Source organism: Pygocentrus nattereri, chromosome 8, assembly GCF_015220715.1.
Source record: "Pygocentrus nattereri isolate fPygNat1 chromosome 8, fPygNat1.pri, whole genome shotgun sequence".
Taxonomy (NCBI): domain Eukaryota; kingdom Metazoa; phylum Chordata; class Actinopteri; order Characiformes; family Serrasalmidae; genus Pygocentrus; species Pygocentrus nattereri.
The window spans coordinates 668,093-688,907 of NC_051218.1; the positions used below are offsets into that span (position 1 = coordinate 668,093).

Consider the following 20,815-nt stretch of genomic DNA (forward strand, 5'->3'; position numbering starts at 1 on the left):
AAGAGTTTTTAAAGCAAATGTGTGCCTGGAGGACGTACCATCCACATGGAGATCATTAGCAACAATCATTGTTGGGTGGAGCCACAGAGACTACCCGTTTTCACCTATTGGCTGGACTGTATCCTCCTTATTAACCAATTATCCTTCTAAACAAAATTACAGGGCTTTTCACTCCTTATTATTTGAGTATTCTCTTGAATCAGAGAGGTCTGTGGTTCTATCTAGCACAATTGTTTCACATAAATATTAGGCAAATTTGTTCCAGGAGGCCAAAACCTAAATATATACTTAACCCACACCAGTGTATGTGTTTTATTTTATTTTTTGTATCATTTATTTTGAAGTCAGAGTTGGTTTGGCAATTGTGGTGGCAAGGCTTGTTTCAGTTGTCTCCTTCTGGAAATCTAAATCTACAGAGCAATGGTCACCAACCCTCCTCCTGAAGATCTACATTCCTGCAACCTGCATCTAACAAGCTGTCCCACCCCTCAGGTAACATGAATGCATCTGATCCAGTAAGCTGCCCTGCTCCTTACTTAACTCTAATACATCTGATCCAGCCAATAAGGAATATGGGAAGAGGTTAATTACCTGGAGCAGTGTGGCCGTTAGTGGTTGGAACTAGGCTTTGCAGGAAGGTAGCTCTCGTTAGGACCAGGGTTGGGTACAGGAAGATAGCACTGCTCAAATTTAGTCTTGCATTCAAAACCTCATACTAGCATACTAAATAGACTGCTCAAAATAAAGGGAACACTTAAACAACACAATGTAACTCCAGGTAAATCAAACTTCTGTGAAATCAAACTGTCCACTTAGGAAGCAACACTGACAATCAATTTCACAGCTGTTGTGTAAATGGAACAGACAACAGGTGGAAATTACTGGCAATTAGCAAGACACACTCAATAAAGGAGTGGTTCTGCAGGTGGGACCACAGACCACTTCTCAGTACCTTTCTGCTTTCTGGCTGATGTTTTGGTCACTTTTGAATGTTGGTGGTCTTTCACACTCGTGGTAGCAGGAGATGGACTCTACAACCCACACAAGTGGCTCAGGTAGTGCAGCTCATCCAGGATGGCACATCAATGTGAGCTGTGGCACGAAGGTTTGCTGTGTCCGTCAGCGTAGTGTCCAGAGGCTGGAGGCGCCACCAGGAGACAGGCCAGTACACCAGGAGACGTGGAGGAGGCCGTAGGAGGGCAACAACCCAGCAGCAGGACCGCTACCTCCACCTTGTGCAAGGAGGAACAGGAGGAGCTGCCAGAGCCCTGCAGAATGACCTCCAGCAGGCCACAAATGTGCATGTGTCTGCACAAATGGTTAGAAACCGACTCCATGAGGATGGTATGAGGGCCTGACGTCCACAGATGGGGGTTGTGCTCACAGCCCAACACCGTGCAGGACGCTTGGCATTTGCCAGAGAACACCAGGATTGGCAAATTCTCCACTGGCGCCCTGTGATCTTCACAGAGGAAAGCAGGTTCACACTGAGCACATGTGACAGACGTGACAGAGTCTGGAGACGCCGTGGAGAGCGATCTGCTGCCTGCAACGTCCTTCAGCATGACCGGTTTGGCAGTGGGTCAGTAACGGTGTGGGGTGGCATTTCTTTGGAGGGCCGCACAGCCCTCCATGTGCTCGCCAGAGGTAGCCTGACTGCCATTAGGCAGCGAGATGAGATCCTCAGACCCCTTGTGAGACCATATGCTGGTGCGGTTGGCCCTGGGTTCCTCCTAATGCAGGACAATGCTAGACCTCATGTGGCTGGAGTGTGTCAGCAGTTCCTGCAAGATGAAGGCATTGAAGCTCTGGACCGGCCCGCCCGCTCCCCAGACCTGAATCCGATTGAGCACATCTGGGACATCATGTCTCGCTCCATCCACCAACGCCACGTTGCACCACAGACTGTCCAGGAGTTGGTGGATGCTTTAGTCCAGGTCTGGGAGGAGATCCCACAGGAGACCATCCACCACCTCATCAGGAGCTGCCCAGGCATTGTAGGGAGGTCATACAGGCACATGGAGGCCACACACAACACTGAGCCTCATTTTGACCTGTTTTAAGGACATCACATCAAAGTTGGATCAGCCTGTCGTGTGTTTTTCCACTTTAATTTTGTGTGTGACTCCAAATCCAGGCCTCCACTGGTTAATCAATTTTATTTATTTATTTATTTATTTTTTTTGTGTGTGTGGTTTTGTTGTCAGCACATTCAACTTTGTATAGAACAAAGTATTCAATGAGTATTTCATTCGTTCAGATCTGTGTTATTGTGTGTTATTTGGATGTGTTATTTGAGTGTTCCCCTTATTTTTTTTGAGCAGTGTAGTATGACTAAAATGACTACGCCACCACTGTAAGTCCATTCATAGGTCTAGTATGTATAGATGTATGCTGTTTTGGATGCAGCTCTCCAGGACCAGAGTTGGTAGTGGCAAAAAGGTTTGCTATTTAACTGAAAGTATAATCTGGCTTTTTAAAATGCGAGTTACTACTGAATGAAGTTCAGTAAAATCTTTTTTTTTTTATTGTTTTAAAGCAGCAAGATAACATTGAAGAGCCTGTATCATGGGGGAAAACAAATCTTTCCTCACTGTGTTTGAGTTTGACACAGTATGTAACCACTGTTAAAGTTTCCAAATGTATCATTCTGTCTCCAGTCCATACACTCTGTATATGGAAAAATGAGCTGGAAACACAGCCTGTTTTGAATTCATTGTTTTTGTGATGTCATGAAACACCACCACATCTACATACAGCAATTTAGCCCCGCCCATTCACTGTCAGTATGAACTTTAAATGCTTCATCTTGGTCCGCTTTGTTGAAGGAGGCAGCCAATCACGAAGGTCTCAATGACGTATACCTGTATTAATGGTACAGTAACAAAAACAGCATCTTAAATTTTAAAATTTTTTCTCAGAGGCTGAAAAATGACCGCCTTAATTTCAGCTGATTTAAGCAAGGTGGCTGTTGCATATATTCTGTCACAAGACAGGCCATATTCATCATTGCTGGAGATGCGGCCCGCCTGGTCATGTCTAAATGTACACGACTAGATGGGATGCAGAAGCCTGTGTACGCAGAGGTGTAGAGCTGGGGGCTCATCCTCACACTGGTTTCTACCTGTCAAGAAATAAGAGTGACAAACTGGAGGGTCAGAGCAAGTTCAGACAAGTGAACGTGGAGCCTCCTTGCTGAACCGTCACTTTCGTTTTTGTACCTCTAGGAACAACTTTTGGTAGACAGACCTCTTCATTGTAGATGTAGGTGGTTTTTTTCTACTGTCGGTACCAGTCAGTAGAGTGTTAGAACATCCTCTAGCTTGTCCTCCACTGCTTCAGACATCTGGTCAGTAGATATTGCCAGCTTCAGTTTTTGTCAGTACGACTCCAAGCTTGATCACAGCACGGTTAGAACTGCTAAAGGGTGATAATCCTTCAGTGGTGTTGTAGAGATGGTCCATATTTTTCTCCTCATGTGATATTTAGGTAGATTAGCCTTGATGTTGCAATAGTTGAAGTCTCCTATGTGAAAGAGTTTAGTTTATAAACAGACACCAGTTTCTGGATAGACTGTGGATTAGCCTGGATTTAAGTGCACACCTGCTAAAAACACTGAGTAGAATTATTTCAGTACATTTCTACAACCTCTTGCATATAAATCATAATTCAGTGATTCAGAGTGCGGGTGTACTTGTCATCTTTATCTTTATTGACCAATTTTAAGGCGCAGGAGGAGCTCCCTTCTCTTCCACTGACCACCGATCACCAGTTCTCCCGCCACGGTCCCTCCAACAAGGACGTCGGCCTTTGTCCTTCAAGGTCTGACAAGCTGAAGAAACAAGTCTAATTAGATTAGCTAGACCTCGGATGCTTCCTATCCGAGTTACATCACCAAAAACATCTCTCAGTATTAGCCAGCCAGCTGTAAAGTATCCCTAAACAAAGTTAGCTAGCTAACATTAGAGAAACACACAGCTGGATGAGCTCAGGCTGAGTAACTACCTAACTATGATGAATGATTAAGGTTATGGGAGCATTCATTTCTTGCCGCATTCAGAGTTGAAATAGTCATTCTCTGCTGAGAAAAAAAACCCACATTGCAACCACTATGACAAACACAGCTGCTGGATAACAGAGTTAGATCTCTACTCACATTTCACAATTAGTTTAACATGCAGCTCCCAAGGACCAAGCATTTGTTAAGAGAACGAGAACAGACTTCGCTAAATAATAGCCCAGAGCCCAGTAGTCAAACAACAATGAATAACTTTGATCACCAGCCTTGGAAATATTGTGACGGTTGTTGGCAGAATGAGGTGCTTCATGTGTGTACACAGGATCTAGTCCAATATACATGCATGTGCTGTGCAGCTGCAGGTGCCCGCCAGTCTGAGAAAAGAACAATAAAAAGGATTATTTGCCTGAGCAACCATCCAATAGAGACCTCGGACAACTGCAGTAATTACGTGCTGTACATGTGTCAGTGTTTTATAGCCTGTATTTTACATGGCCTAGTAATCAGAGGATGTTTTGTATGGGTTACAGGGCCTTCAACATTTTTGGTGTTGACTCACCTAAAGGTTCCTACTGCTGTTGTGAATAAAGATGAGTGATCCAGTTCTTCTGGCAGCCTTATTGACCCACAACACCACGTTTGACAAATTATGAAGAGTTTTTTTTTTTTTCCCCCCACACTTCATTTCATCTCTCTGAGACTTTGCGGGCTTGTTCTTATTCAAGATTCAAGAGTTTTATTGTCATGTGCACAGCAGAGCAGGCAGTTGCACTGTACAATGAAATTCTTACTTTAATAACTCTAAAAACAGTAGTAAAAAAGTAAAAGTACAAGTAAAATGTGCAGTATGTTCAAAGTTGAAATAAAATTGAAGTTACACATGCATATGTGCAAATATGTAGAGCAGCTGTTCATAAAGTGCATCAAGGACAGATGTAAAGCAGATGTAAACAGTAAACAGTGGTGTACTGTATAGTAACAGATGTAAACAGTAAACAATGTTACTCTGTGCAGTAATAGGTGTAAACAGTGTTGTTCTAACAGCAGCAGTGCAGTGCAGGTAAGGTGCAGTTGTTGAGTGGAAGGTTAAATCAGTTCAGAGTGGGAGGGGAAGAGGCAGTGAGTGAGGTGTTCACCAGCCTGATGGCCTGTGAATAGAAACTGTTGGTCAGTCTAGTCGTCCTGGACTTCACACTCCTGTAACGTCTGCCTGAAGGTAGGAGTGTGAAGAGTGTCAGACACTGTTATATCTAAACCTGGGGAAACCCAAATGTTAAGAAGAGCAATTTTGTCCTTACAGTGAAAATCAAACCACCTTGGCCACATTTTATGTCCATGTTACCATCTTGGCTGTAAGTTTGTCTCAGTATGTGCTGATGCAGCAATTGAAAGCACAGACTCGCTTTGCTCTGCTTTAAGCTTTAGCTCAGCTATTTTAAACTTTTTAAACTTTAAACTCAGCTAAACTTTTCCTCAAAAGTAGAATAGTTTCTTGAAAGTTTCTTTCAACATTCCACTTTTTATGAGGTTGAAGTCGCTTCTAGTTCGCCAGCCTTTTGTTTGCATTTTCCGTTCCACCTTAAATGGTGCCGGAGGTGCCAGATGGTAACTGCTGCACCGTTTAAGGTGTAATTGGAAAATTAAACATTAACTCCAGCGTTTAAAACCATTTATTCCAAAACTGTGTTGAACCATCAGCAGAGCTTCATTTTACTGCAGAGGAGGATTTTTTTTATACCTAAAAATCTAAATCCGCAACAGGCAGTAAAAGAGCTGCATGCAACTCTGGGGCCACATGTTGCCGACACCTGGTCCACACCCTGATAAGAGGTCTTCATCTGTTCAACAGTTTGTTAAAGGTAACTCTGACTGTTTAGACATGCAGGTCTCAATATGGTGTGCATGTCCAATTATTATTTAAATATGTTGTATAAAACAAACTTAATGCATTATTATTAAAAATAGACAAAGTCCTTCTACTAGCAGGTTGCTTTTTTTGTGTGACATCACAAAAAAATTGTAAATGATCTTTTATTATTCTCTGACCAAGGAAATGTGTCTTTGCTAGTCCTCCTGTGAGATTTGACACAACAGACCACGCTATCTTACTAGACAGACTAGAAAACCTTGTAGGGGTAACAGGAACAGCTCTTTCCTGGTTCAGGTCCTACCTCACTGATGACTATCAGTTTGTTAATGTAAAGGGTGAATCATCTGTCCTTGCAAAAGTAAAGTATGGTGTTCCACAAGGCTCTGTTTTAGGACCTATATTATTCACAATTTATATGCTACCATTAGGCACCATTATCAGTAAACACAGTATAAATTTCCACTGCTATGACACTCAGTTATATATATCAAGCAAACCGGATGATAAAATTAAACTTGGTAAGATTGAGGACTGTGTAAAAGATGTAAAAGACTGGATGTCGAGTAACTTTCTGCTACTTAACTCAGATAAAACAGAGGTCCTGCTTCTGGGTTCAAAAGCAGCTAGACACAAACTGTCTAACTCAACGCTAAAACTTAACAATTTCTCAGCTGCATCAAACTCATCTGATAAACATATTGGTGTTGTGATGGACGCTGATCTGTCCTTCAACACACATATAACTAATATCACTAGAACAGCCGTCCTGCATCTCTGCAATATCACTAAATTAAGAAATGCATGATCTCTACAGGACGCAGAAAAGCTAGTTCATGCATTCATTACTTCAAGGCTGGACACTGTAATGTCCTGCTGTCTGGACGTCTCAGTAAAAGCCTCAACAAGCTTCAGCTGGTCCAGAACGCTGCAGCCAGAGTCTCACAAGAACCAGAAAATTTGACCATATTAGTCCAGTTTTATCAGCCCTGCACTGGTTACCAGTTAAATTTCGCATTGATTATAAAATCCTATTACTGACCTATAAAGCTCTAAACGGACTCGCCCCTCAGTACCTGAGTGACCTTCTCTCCCACTATGAACCATCACGCCTACTTAGATCACAAGGTGCTGCTCACTACTGGTACCTAGAACTAATAAAGCTCCATCAGGGGGCGGAGCTTCTCATACAGAGCCCCCCAGCTCTGGAATAATCTTCCTGTTAATGTTCGGGACTCAGACTCAGCCTCAGTCTTTAAGTCTAGGCTAAAAACTCACTTGTACAGTGGAGCCTTTGGTGATTAGTCTCCCGGTCAGATCTGGACCTGCTGGAGTCTCTGCTGCTCTGTTATACTGTAATCTGTGGTCAGCCACTCTTTACAGAACTGACTCTGTGGTCAGCCACTCTTTACAGAACTGACTCCGTGGTCAGCCACTCTTTACAGAACTGACTCCGTGGTCAGTCACTCTTTACAGAACTGACTCCGTGGTCAGCCACTCTTTACAGAACTGACTCCGTGGTCAGCCACTCTTTACAGAACTGACTCTGTGGTCAGCCACTCTTTACAGAACTGACTCCGTGGTCAGTCACTCTTTACAGAACTGACTCCGTGGTCAGCCACTCTTTACAGAACTGACTCCGTGGTCAGCCACTCTTTACAGAACTGACTCCGTGGTCAGTCACTCTTTACAGAACTGACTCCGTGGTCAGCCACTCTTTACAGAACTGACTCTGTGGTCAGCCACTCTTTACAGAACTGACTCCGTGGTCAGCCACTCTTTACAGAACTGACTCTGTGGTCAGTCACTCTTTACAGAACTGACTCCGTGGTCAGCCACTCTTTACAGAACTGACTCCGTGGTCAGCCACTCTCTACAGAACTGACTCTGTGGTCAGTCACTCTTTACAGAACTGACTCTGTGGTCAGCCACTCTTTACAGAACTGACTCCGTGGTCAGTCACTCTTTACAGAACTGACTCCGTGGTCAGCCACTCTTTACAGAACTGACTCCGTGGTCAGTCACTCTTTACAGAACTGACTCTGTGGTCAGCCACTCTTTACAGAACTGACTCCGTGGTCAGCCACTCTTTACAGAACTGACTCCGTGGTCAGTCACTCTTTACAGAACTGACTCCGTGGTCAGCCACTCTTTACAGAACTGACTCCGTGGTCAGCCACTCTCTACAGAACTGACTCTGTGGTCAGTCACTCTTTACAGAACTGACTCCGTGGTCAGCCACTCTTTAGAGAACTGACTCCGTGGTCAGCCACTCTTTAGAGAACTGACTCTGTGGTCAGCCACTCTTTACAGAACTGACTCCGTGGTCAGCACTCTCTACAGAACTGACTCTGTGGTCAGCCACTCTTTACAGAACTGACTCCGTGGTCAGCCACTCTTTACAGAACTGACTCTGTGGTCAGCCACTCTTTACAGAACTGACTCCGTGGTCAGCCACTCTTTACAGAACTGACTCTGTGGTCAGCCACTCTTTACAGAACTGACTCCGTGGTCAGCCACTCTTTACAGAACTGACTCTGTGGTCAGTCACTCTTTATAGAACTGACTCCGTGGTCAGTCACTCTTTACAGAACTGACTCCGTGGTCAGTCACTCTTTATAGAACTGACTCCGTGGTCAGTCACTCTTTACAGAACTGACTCTGTGGTCAGCCACTCTTTACAGAACTGACTCCGTGGTCAGTCACTCTTTATAGAACTGACTGCATTTTTCTTTCCTTTCTTTTCCGAGTTGATCAGCTGCCCATCCTGTGCTTCTGATGCTGCTGCCTCTTCTGCCCCGATCGGGTGCCGCTTCTCGCCGGCCTTCTAGACCGGCTTGACCACCATTGAGCTTCAAATTAAAGAATGCCCACCTGTTTCTTCCGCTTTGTACTATAAAACTTCATACTAACAATGTTTGCAGTCCGGTGTGGACCGTAGGAGGACGGGTCCCCCTTCTGAGTCTTGGTTCCTCTCAAGCTTCTTCTTCCGGGAGTTTTTCTTGCCACTGTTGCCACTGGCGACGCTCATGGGGGCTCAGACCCGGATTATCTTACTGTAATGCTGATTGTTCTGTAAAGCTGCTTTGTGATGACACCTGCTGTAAAAAGCGTTGTATAAATAAACTTTGCTTGCTCCTGTTGCGCTGGATCTTGTTCAGGAGGAGGAGCAGTTGAATTTAACTGAAAACACTGAATTCAACTCAAATATATCATATATGTTAACCAACTTCTGCTTGAGTGTGTTCAGTGCAACAGTAGTTGCAGAATTGTGCATATTTGTCATATTTTATATAATAATTAATAATAATAATAATAATAATAATAATAATAATAGTAATCCCTGACGGAGAAGCGGCTTAGAGAATGGATGGATGGATAATAATAATACGTTTAAGACTTTTGCAGCTTGCTTGTCTACCAAACAGTTTGCTTAACAGTTCAGTAGCGACAGCTTTTGCACTACCCCAGATTGCTTATGCCTGTCATTTGGGCAGTCATCGTATTTTAGAATAAGAGAACGACAAAAACAGAAGAATAGAGTCCAACAAACTCAGTTTTCTATGCTGACAGATGTTGGACGTCAGGCACGAATCATGATATTGCGAGTCCGCTGGCACAAGAGTTCTCAGAGGCAAGTCGAAGGGAAGACGGAGTAGCTGATAGTAGAAAGTCTCCCTTTTTCAAAAACTGACCCAAATGTGTTTAAACTAATATGGTACAAATGTAACCAGTCTTCTCAAATACAAGCACAAATATAACACGAGTCAGTGATTTTTCAGTAAATCAAATAACATTTGTCAAACCGTGCACTCCTTCTCTCAGCACATAACTAATTCCACTGGGATTTTTTGGCAGATCCAGAACTTTTGATGTCTGGAGTTGGGACTGCTTTTAAAGCAGGTGGGGTATCTCTCCTATCCTGTGAAGAAATACACTTTATATACAATACTCCAAACGCTTCTTACTTTTCCACACATTGTAATGTTTGGACCTATTTAGAATGTTTTTAAACGCACAGATACAGTTGTGTGCGAAAGTTTGAAAACCCCTGGTTATAAGCAAAAAATAAACAGTAATTGTGCTTTAAAATGAGTAGAAGTGTGTTCACTAACTTTCACTTGAAAAATCAACATAACATGGAATTTCACCAGAGGCGCCCAAACTTTCACTAACAACTGTATTCAGAACTAAACGTATTTAAATATTGGACTGCATCAATGCCGTGAAATTACAGAGAAGGATGCAGGTATTCCATAGGATTTCACACAGGTCTTACGGAGTATTAAACCACAGCTTTGTTTGTTAACTTGTATTTGCACTAATACTGCATGTGCACACATTAACACAGTCACTGTGTTTGTTCACAGGGTGGTGAACTGTGAAGGAAAGACAAGATTAATTGTTACCTTTCCTTCTGCTTGACTACTGAATCATATGCAGAGGTGGACGAAGTACACAAACCCTGTACCTGAGTTAAAGTCAAGACTGCCAAGGTAAAATATTCCTCCAGTAACAGTAGAAGTTCCTCCCTTTAGACCTCCACTTGAGTAAAAGTACTAAAGTATTTCCCTTCAAATGTACTTAAGTATAAAGTAAAAGTACTAAAAGAGGAATTCTGGCTCTGATGTCCTGTTATCATTTTTATAACCAGACTGGCTTCATGAACTCATTTCAGGTGAAAGTCCTCCAGCGTCTCTCTTGGTAAACCAGTCTTTTAATAGAACGTCATTAATTAGTGACGCTGACGTCTATTAAAATGATCAGAAGCACAAAACACTGAAGGTAAACAGTTTCCATCAGGGAGAACCGAGTGGCTCTGAAATCACTTTTTACACACAAGCAAAGTTTCAGTTTCAGATTTATTTACAACTTAGTTCCAAGTTTAAGTTGAATAAAAACTGGCTTTAAACTCAGGATCACAGATGAGCTCCTTTACTATGTTGATCTGTAGGCGTCTGTTCATAAACATAAACCAGCCCAAACTGGATGTAGTGCCTGTAAGCGGCCGGCAGAGGGCTCCCGCTCCCGCTCCCGCTTCGAGTCCGGGTCTCCTAGCGACGGAGTGTTTACGGCTGGAGGCTGAGGACGGCGGCGCTGCAGCAGGGCGACAATAAAACCCAGCAGCGTTAAAAAGCTCCGCTTCTGTTCCAGGCGGCGACCCGGAGCCATGGACCGCGTCCAGCTGCTGTCCGATCGCGTCGCAGCCGCGCATCTGGACAGGAGCCGAAAGCGCGAGCTACAGCGGCAAGAGCGGATTTTCAACGCCAGAGCGCGAACAGTCGGGGTGAGTTAGAGTCCGCGACGGCGCCGCTGGCGGGTCTGCAGCTGCCACTGGACCCGACACACTTTCCGCACTTCGTTATTGTTTTTCATTCGTAAGTCAGTTACTATCTCATTAGTCTGAGATATTATGTCATTAGTCTGAGATATTATGTCATTAGTCTGAGATATTATCTCATTCCTAGAGGTTATTATCTCATTAGTCTGAGATATTATCTCATTCTGAGAGGTTAGTAGGTCATTATTCTGAGATATTCTCTCATTAGTCTGAAATGCTATGCCATTATATTAAGATTTAAGTCATTATTTTGAGATGCTACGTCATTGTTTTGAGAAACTTTCTTGTTTTATATATATTTAAATTCACATAATGAGGTTTCCAAAAATTAAATGAAAGTATCTCAAGATAATCTTTTTTGTATTCCCAAAATAATCTCAGTGACTTAAAATGTCTCAAAATAATGACTTGGCATCTCAAATTAATGAGAATCTTTCAAAATAATAACTTAATATCTCAAAATAATGAGATAATATTTCAGAATAATGACTTAGTATTGTGAAATAATGGCATGGCAGCTCATATAAAAATGAAAGAAAAAGGTTTGAGATGCATTTTTAAAATATTCGTGTTTATATTCTGGAGTTTTTTTGTTTGGAGTGGTGGGATTGGGCTTCCATGCTGTAAACCCATGACTCACAGGTAGATCCAACATCTTACCATCACACTTCACCTGTTGGCCTTCATCAGCACTACAGAGACAGCGCTAAGCATGAATTCAAGTTCAGCTGTGGGGAAGGTCGACAGTCATTTTCAGTCAATAAGATCTTGCCACTGTTAAGGCGACGGCTTAACACGGTGTCACACTCCTGACATAGTCTGTGCTTTGTTGGACTAGATTGACACAGATGCGCTTGACCATCAAGTGCAGGAAAAGAGGAGTAAAGAAGAAGCTGAGGCGAAAGCGCTGAAGGAGCACAGTGAGTTAAACCATTTACTTTAGACCAAAAGGATCCTAAAACGAGAAGAATAGCACCTGAACTTCAGTTAGATGTTTTAATTTTAAACACACACACACACACACACCCCATCTAAACCGCTTATCCTTCTGGGTCAGAGTGGGGTGCTGGAGCCTGTCCCAGCTGTCACTCGGCAGAAGGCCAGATTCAGCCTGGAAAGGTTGCCAGTCCATCACAGGGTTAATAAACCACTACATTAAAATGTGTTTGAATTCAATTAATCTGTCAACCTTCATTTAAACCCTCTTTACAGTGTAGCTGAGCCAATACAGAAATCAGGGATGTAAAAATTGGACTGAGTAACATATCAAACTCAAAAATTACTTATAACAATCATAATAGTACATTTAATAGTTAAAACAAAAAAATCAATAGGTCATTAAAATTGCAGCAGTAACAGATAAGTAACAGATCAATTAGGGATAAAGTTATTACAAAACATAGTTAATGTAATAAATAAAGGAATAGAGAATGTAAAACAATAACTTGGCACTAGCTAAGTAGTAAAAGTTGAAATACAAGGAATAATGAAAGTGAAACGATAACTAAAACATATCAAAATCACATTAAAAGTTAACTGAAATCAAAGAAAACAGGTCCAGGCTGAGTGGAGGTGGGAGGTGGTGAGAAACTAAAAGCGAAGCCTTTTAAAATCGATTTGTAACAAGTACTTTGAACGTCTCATTCATTAAAATTTATATTCATATTTAGTAGCAAAGTATTTTCCACCTCCTGTATCTGGACTTAAGGGCCTGGGCCTGATAATAAGCCCTTATACACAGCACTGTGTGAAGGTTTTAGGCGTCTAAGCATGTTTTTAAACGATTGACCTCAGCAGGGAGTTTATCAGAATATACATTAGAATAAAGTCGTATTCATAATTCAAATAAACAGAAAAACAATAAAAATGAAGACTCGTTAAATGAAGACTGAACACAGAGACTCGTTAATATCATCAATTACATCATGAGCTCAATTTACTGAGCACTGATTGGTCAAACCAGGAGCTGCTTTTTAACTACATATAATACTGGGCTTCCTCGAGGAGGAGCGGCTTGGAGATGGGTAAACACACACACCAACATCCAGAACACCACTGTTTATTTTATATATATGTGTATTATAATATTTCATTATTAATTAATATTCTATACATTTTGTTTAGCAATTAAACACAAACTACACAAATAAACAGATTTAGAAAATGTGTTTTTGTGTGCCAAGACTTTTGCACAGTACTGTAAGTCCAGATAATAATAATGCATTAGTACAAAAAGTAAAAACATTGGATCCCCATGAGCCGAGCTGTCCGTCTTATCCTTCTGTCCTTTTGTCCCAGCGGATGGCCTCATACGCAGCGACCGTACAGCATGCGTACTGGAGCGCAGGCAGAAGAAAGACGGGCGTCTCCTTGAGGAGGCCATCGTCCGCTTCCGCCAACAGTTCCAGCAGCCCAGCCTCAGGCGTGAGTTTGACCTGAATGACCCTGAGCTCTTGAAGAAGCAGGATGGTGTGCGCATTCTTCCTGGTCTGACCGGGGAGGATCTGGACAGCGGAGAGAGAGCACGGCGCCAGAGAGAGCAGCTCAGGGACTGGTCCATACAGCAGCAGCTGGAGCTGGAGCAAGCAAAAGAGCTGCAGACACTGGAAGGTAGTTTCCCACCATAAAAGCCCATTTTGAGGCACCACTATCAAACTTCTCCCTGCCATGAGTTTAAAGGACGTGTCTCATGTCTCATAAAGATCAAGAGCTTCCTGTCCAAAATGAAACAAACCTCTTAAATAAGCTGATAATGTCTTCTCTTATATAGATCAGCAGTATGACCGAAGCCAACTTGCACTGGACAGCAGAGCCCTTGAGCTACAGAAGATGGAGGAAGAGCACAAGAGAGCCGCTGCTATCGCCATCAAGGACTTCAATCAAGCCCTGGTGAGTCCGCAGTGTAGCTCTCCTTGAGGAGGCCACTGGCCCATGGATGTTAATCTGCAAGCCCTGCACTCTTGCTGTCCACCCGCTCTAACAGGTCCTCATGAACAGGCTACATTATGTCCAAATGTATCCAGACACCCCTTTCCTTTGAGTGAATTCAGCTACTTTCAGGTTGCTGACATGGACATTCAGTTGTGCACTAACAGAGCTCATATAACCTTCGTAGAAAAGCACCAAGAACACTTTGGAGCAGGAGCACCACTGATGCTTGTGTGGCTGAATGCAATCAGATCCTCACAGGAGTGTTCTAGCATCTAGCATAAAGACTTTCCAGAAGAGAAGAGGCTGTTGCTGCAGCAAAGAGCGACAAACTCCCTGTTAATAGCCTTGAAGGAATGTCAGATAAACACTGAACACTGAAGGCGCTGTTCTCGAAAATCAAGTATATCACAAAGTTTATACATCAAGTATATACAAATTTTAATTCCCAGCCATACGACTGGGAAAGCCTCATCCAGTGCAATCCAAACTATGTTGTGATTAAAAGGTGCATTTAGGAAGTGTATTGTTCTCCTTCAGTTGTTAACTGTTCGAAAATATGAAAATGAGAAAACTGCGTTTTAGCACTAAAATCAGCTTAAAATGTTATCGCCAGCGGTGGACGAAGTGCACAAACCCTGTACCTGAGTTAAAGTAGAGACCGCCAAGGTAAAATATTCCTCCAGTTAAAGTAGAAGTTCCTCCCTTTAGACCTCCACTGGAGTAAAAGTACTAAAGTATTTCCCTTCAAATGTACTTAAGTATAAAGTAAACAGGTCAAAACCAGCTCTAAACAAAGTGACCGCTGGGCCCTGATTGGTGCTCTGGCTTTGCGCTTCTTTCGTTTTGACATGTGACGTTTTTATACACACGGAAACCAAAAGGAACGACAGATTTCTCAAAATGTAGGAGGAAAAAGTCGGATATTAGACTCTGAAATGTAGTGGAGTGAAAGGAGAAAGTCCAGAACGGAGAAACTTCAGTACAGATACACCAAAAATACTAAAGTACAGAAACTAATTACATTTACTCAGATACTCAGTTACTCAGTTACTCAGGTACTGTCCACCACTGGTTATTGCAATGTTATTACAAAGTCTATAGATAAACCCCCGCCCGAAGACTGCTGGGATAGGCTCCAGCATCCCCCCGCGACCCTGACAGAGAAGCGGCTTAGACAATGGATGGATGGATGGATGGATGGATGGATGGATGGATGGATGGATGGATGGATGGATAAATAAACAGTTTGTGCCGTGTGCTCCAGCTCACTGATCTGACGTTACTGTAGTTTGACCTTAGTGGCCTTTTCTTGATGCTATGAGCAAATCAGCAATAGCAAAATGTTTGACGTTCCTTTTTTTTTAAAACTTACTTCTAATTAAAATCACCAGCCCATGCACACCATCTTTATACAGACAGGGTGCCAACTAGCCAAAGGTAGGCAACGTCCTGGGATCCCCAACAAAAACGCAAATTAGATATATGAAATGTTACTGTTTGGCGAAAAGCTTGTATCTCCATTTGTTTTGTCTTTCACATAATTTGAAAATGCCAGTTAAACCTAACTTTGAGAAAATTCCATGATGAATGGACGAATAGACATCGTACAAAATTACTTACTTAAATCTTTGAACACTCACTTCCATTAAATTAGGAATGTCCTATGCTCGGTCAAAACTAAAATTCAGGTAACGCTCATTTAATCCTCCACTGCAAACAGGCTGCCGGAGTGATGAAGCGGCGGGAGAGTGAGCGTCACAAGGAAGAGGAGAACAACCAGGCAGATGTCCTGAACCAGCTGCAGGGGGAGCTGCTGAGCGAGAGCCCTCAGCGAGTACCAGGGCTGACTCGAGTGCGCAGGGACTGCTATAAGGGCTTGACCCCCCAGCAGCTAATGCACTATACTAACTACCAGCAGCAGCAAGCCGAGGAGAAGAGGGTAAGGTCCACTGCCGCTGTCTTCAGATTAGATTAAATTAGATTGAGGGTCCCATCACTGTATTATCTTATTTCTCTTTTAATGCGAAAATCTGTGTAGACAATAATAATCAATAACATCACTTTACACATGTCTAGATATGGCTAATGCAGGATGGGGTTCTAGGTAAAGTTCTACAGGGCTGATTTAGCATATGTTGCATCTGCCTCAACCCCAGAGACTATGTCTGTATAGTTATATGATGATGATGATGATGATGAAGCCTTTATTGTCACAGTCACCAAAGTAACCAGCGAAATTTTGATCAACCCATCCGAGCACATACAATTTGACAAGGGGGAGAGACGGGACAGGACAGGAAGACAGGAATAATGGAAATACAGAGAAACAGAATACATTGGGTGAGGGAGGAGACAAACCCCCCACCATCCCCCCATCCCACATCCTCTACAGAGAACACACTTCTCTTAAACTTGGCAAATAAACAGAAATTAAGCACTAAAAACTGCAGAGATGTCATATTTGAGTATATTCTATCTAGAGACTTATTTTCACTCAATAAAAAGCAATAAAACATAATTTGACAGGAGGTTTTCAAACCTTTGCATCTGACGCAACCGTTGACCTTATTGTTGGGAGTCTGTGAGTTCAGTCTTCAGTCAGGAGTCCACTCTGTCTGAGTGGGTAGGATCGTCAGTGTTGAGCTGTAATGACGCTGCATTAACGGCAGTTTGAAAGACGCATCGGTGCGTCACGTGGCACATGATGAGCTTGACCCTCCCTGCTTCAGGTAGCATGGCGTGATCAGGAGAAACACTCAGTAGAGTCTGACTGCAGACATGCACTCTCAGCCAGATGCTCTCAGCCAGATGCACTCTCAGCCCCAGTGACGTCACATGCACACGCACTCTCTGCAACAATGGCAGAAGCCCAGCGGCATAGTAACTTTTGCTGCTGCTGCTTAGCTGATGATGCTTAGAACAACATCACTTAACCGAGTTTTCATCCATAACACGGCTGGACAGTGACATTTAATGAAAACCCATTAAAAAGGTCTGTTGGTTCCTGGTGGTTTTCAGTAGTGGCTAATGGTAATCTGTGTTTTCCTGATGGATTGATAATACAGTGTGAAGGATTTTGATCGTTTATTCCGGTGTGACTGATTCCTCATGCATTTTAACGTTTCCTAGTGGCCTCTACCAGCGACCATCAAGCCAATTCCCGTTAGGAAGCAAGACCTTCAGGTTTTATTCCTAACGGCCCTGCAAACTCAGTTATGTTGTGACAGTGCGCTATTTTGGTGCCCACAACATTGTCTGCTTGGTGCTCTCTACATTGTCACAACGTTGGTTTGACAACTTTCTAGGAGGTGGTGACCACGTTGATGAGACAGTAATCAGTACTATGTTGACTGTACATTGTCACAGCCTCCTAGAATCCTTAAAAAGTTCTATTTTAATCAACATTACAGCTTCTGATAAACGATTCTAATCAATTCATGGCTTTCAGGAGTTTCAGCAGCCTTTTTGTTTTTTCTGTGAATAAACCAGACATTCATGTCTTATTGTCCTGGTTTTACTGTGAAAGATTCCATATTTAATTACATTATTATCAGTATGGCAACAGTAATATACATTCAGTGGAACTCTTGCTGCCAAGCAGTACGTGGTTCCCTGTTTTACCTCATAAACCCGACAGAAACAGACGCTTCTCGAAACACTGGACATGACCAAATTAGAGAGAGAACTGCAGTAAAAATCCAAATAAGCTAAAGGGGAGTAATCTGACCACAGTTAGAAGAGGTAAGGATTGTGACCGCATGGTTTTATGTATGTGTCAGCGCGCTCGTGTGCAGCAGCGGGAAGAGGAGCTGCAGCAGGATCGGGAACGTCTGGCCTCAGCTCGGGCCGCTCTGCTGCAGGAGAGACGGCAGGAGCGCATCAGCAAGGAGCTGCGCAGAGCACTGGACAACACCAACACACAGCTGGCCCAAATGCAAAAAGCACAGTGAGTTATGCACATAAACACACGAGCATTGAATTACGTATTGTTTACAATATATTATGCTGCACTGATATATTTTATTGTATTGCACTGTGTATTGTAGTTTATTGTATTGTATTGTACTGTATTGTAGTTTACTGTATTGTAGTGTAGTGTATTGTAGTTTACTGTATTGTAGTTTACTGTATTGTAGTGTAGTGTATTGTAGTTTACTGTACTGTAGTTTACTGCATTGTATTGTGGTGTAGTGTATTCAGGACCATCTTTCTCTCTCTAACCTACTGGTCACTATCAGAGAGACTTTCTCGCTCTGGATCAGAGCGTCTGCTAAACGCTGTAAACGTAAATGTAAACACATTAACACTGTGTTGCTGACCAGAGCTGTGGACACAACACACAGCTGAACCAGGGTTATGTACACTATATACACTAGAGCACAACCCACATGAGCACTCTGTGGCTAAAACAGATGCCAGTTTTAATGGGCTATAAATTCCAAAACAGAACTCCTCACTTTTCTCTTTGGTGTAGTATGAAAACATTGTTTACTGTTTCAAAACATGTTGTTCTCTCCCCAAACCATGCAGCCTTTTTAGTTGTGATGTCATAAAAACCAACAAATGCTCGTCTGCGTTCATAGTGGAGTCAGACTGTTTCTGCCTGGACTGCTTACTGACTGAGGTGCAATACAAAGCAGCCAATCAGAACAGAGCTCATTTACATACACCAGTCTTAAAGGCACACTAACAAATGACCGGTTCGATTTTAACAGATAAAGAGGTTGGAAAGTTGTCATGTAAAAATGAATTATGGCTGTTTTTGATGTCATCAGTGGATCTCAGGGGCAAAAAAATATAAAAATTGGCATATAATAAAAATTAAATGTGCACATAAATAAATTCAATTCAATTCAATTCAAGTTTATTTATATAGCGCTTTTTACAACAAGGTTGTCACAAAGCAGCTTTACAGAAAAAACAGGTCCACGCCTCTTATGAGCATCACCACAGTGAAGCCAATTTTGTGGTGACTACAGTGGTAAGGAAAAACTCCCTTTAAGAGGAAGAAACCTTAGAAGGGACCAAGGCTCAGTCCGAGGAACCCAACCCCCGTGGGTCGACCCGCACAGAAGAAACAGAACAGAAACAAGAACAACAGTACAAAGAGAGTGCAAAAAGATGGCTGGAACGCTGGAACCACGAATGGGGCACCTCCAGACAGGCCAACGGGGCATCTCGACACATGTGAGAGAGATAGAGAGAGAGAACGGAGTGGGAGGGAAGAAAGATAGGTTAGAAGGGTTGTGTTAATAATTAAAAAATCGAACACAAGATTAACGAAGGCCCTTTAAAATAAACAGCAGAAACTAAAAGTTTTCAATAATACCAAGGGGCGGAGTTACCGAGAGTTCTTTGTAGTTTGATTTCTCTTTGTTACCGATTGTTTTTCTTATGTACATTATAATGTGCAGTACTCGTTCTGCAGCTTAGCTTTGGATATATTTTCAGTTTTTCTTATTTCAACCACATTACGGTCAGATTTAGTTCAAATTGTGTAGCTGTCATTCAGCTAAACAGAGTGACTTTTATTGTGCCATGGCTGTCTATCGTTTCGCTAGATCATTAGAAGCTTACAATAAGTATAGTTATAATAAGGTTAGATATTGTACCATAACATTATGGTACATAACAGTAACCCATGGAGTTCAGAACTGAGTTACAAGTAGTCCATATTATATGGCCAGGTGTATGTGGACACCTCTAATTATTCAGTTCAGATGTTTAAGCCACGCCCATTGTCATTGAGAAGAACAGGTGGTACTGAAGAGCTCATAACTTTAAACATTTCATGAAATGAATCTTAAGTCATTTCATGAAATTCTGCCCTGCTAGATCTGCCCTGGTCCACTGTAAGTGTTATTATTGTGAAATGGAAGATTCTAGGAGCAACATCAGCTTAGCCACGAAGCGGTAGACCAAGCAAACTCACAGAGCGGGGCTGCTGAGCGCTGAGAAGCGAGTGGAGGCTGTTACAAGGGGCAGCAACTCAAGATTGGAATGGGATGGTCCAAAAAGCCAATATAGGTGTTGGTCATTTGTCCACATGCATTTAGCCATAGAGTGTAAGTACAGTCTAACTGGTAGAGATCATGAATATTAGTCATTTTAATGTTTCCCACTGAAGAATTTACTTTTTCTTAAGCGGTTAAGAAAAAGAAAACCATTAGTGTTTCGAGGTTTTGGGGGTGGACTATGAATTTAGAGATTTCATGTTTTGTTTCCACTACAGGAGGAACTTTCTCGAGAAGGAGGTTTACACCAACAGCGCTGACGAGAGCTACTTCGCCCAGTTCAATAAGACCAGCAGGTAGAGCTTCAGCTGAATCACATGGATTTAAGACCATTCTCTCACACAAAATGTCACTTATTATTTCTTTATTTACTGGCCTGAAAACCTGATTCCTGCACTGTTAAACTGCCACCATGCAGTGGCCTCAGCAGACGTCTTTAAACGCGCCTTTTTGTCCATTTCCTCCCAGAAGCATTAATAAAAACCTGATTCTCGGCTACGGCTGATGATCTGCACTGCTGACTTGTCTTCTGATTGAATGCTGTGTTTCTGCTGGTAAAGGGAGGCACTGAGCTGAGACTTTCTCTCGCTTAGACTCTGTTCGTTACAAGGCTTAATTGTTACCGAGTGCTTAATTGTAATTAC

At 42.5% G+C, this 20,815-nt stretch overlaps 1 protein-coding gene across 1 annotated transcript; it reads left to right on the plus strand.

The window, feature by feature from the left end:
* The first annotated feature begins 10,958 nt into the window (after positions 1 to 10,958).
* On the plus strand, positions 10,959 to 20,685 carry ribc2 (RIB43A domain with coiled-coils 2). Its single transcript, XM_017721041.2, has 7 exons — positions 10,959 to 11,172; positions 12,065 to 12,146; positions 13,525 to 13,836; positions 13,997 to 14,115; positions 15,878 to 16,096; positions 17,937 to 18,103; positions 20,390 to 20,685. The coding sequence occupies exons 1-7, from the start codon at positions 11,056 to 11,058 to the stop codon at positions 20,469 to 20,471; spliced, it is 1,098 nt and encodes a 365-aa protein (XP_017576530.1). The 5' UTR covers positions 10,959 to 11,055; the 3' UTR covers positions 20,472 to 20,685.
* The last annotated feature ends 130 nt before the right edge of the window (positions 20,686 to 20,815 follow it).

What these genes read in the sequence shown, in the direction of transcription:
- ribc2 (XM_017721041.2), top strand. Translation starts at nt 11,056, where the DNA reads ATGGACCGCGTCCAGCTGCTGTCCGATCGCGTCGCAGCCGCGCATCTG. An exon ending in CCAGAGCGCGAACAGTCGGG is followed by an intron (nt 11,173 to 12,064) that starts GTGAGTTAGAGT and finishes TTGTTGGACTAG; the next exon opens with ATTGACACAGATGCGCTTGA. An exon ending in AGAGCTGCAGACACTGGAAG is followed by an intron (nt 13,837 to 13,996) that starts GTAGTTTCCCAC and finishes TCTCTTATATAG; the next exon opens with ATCAGCAGTATGACCGAAGC.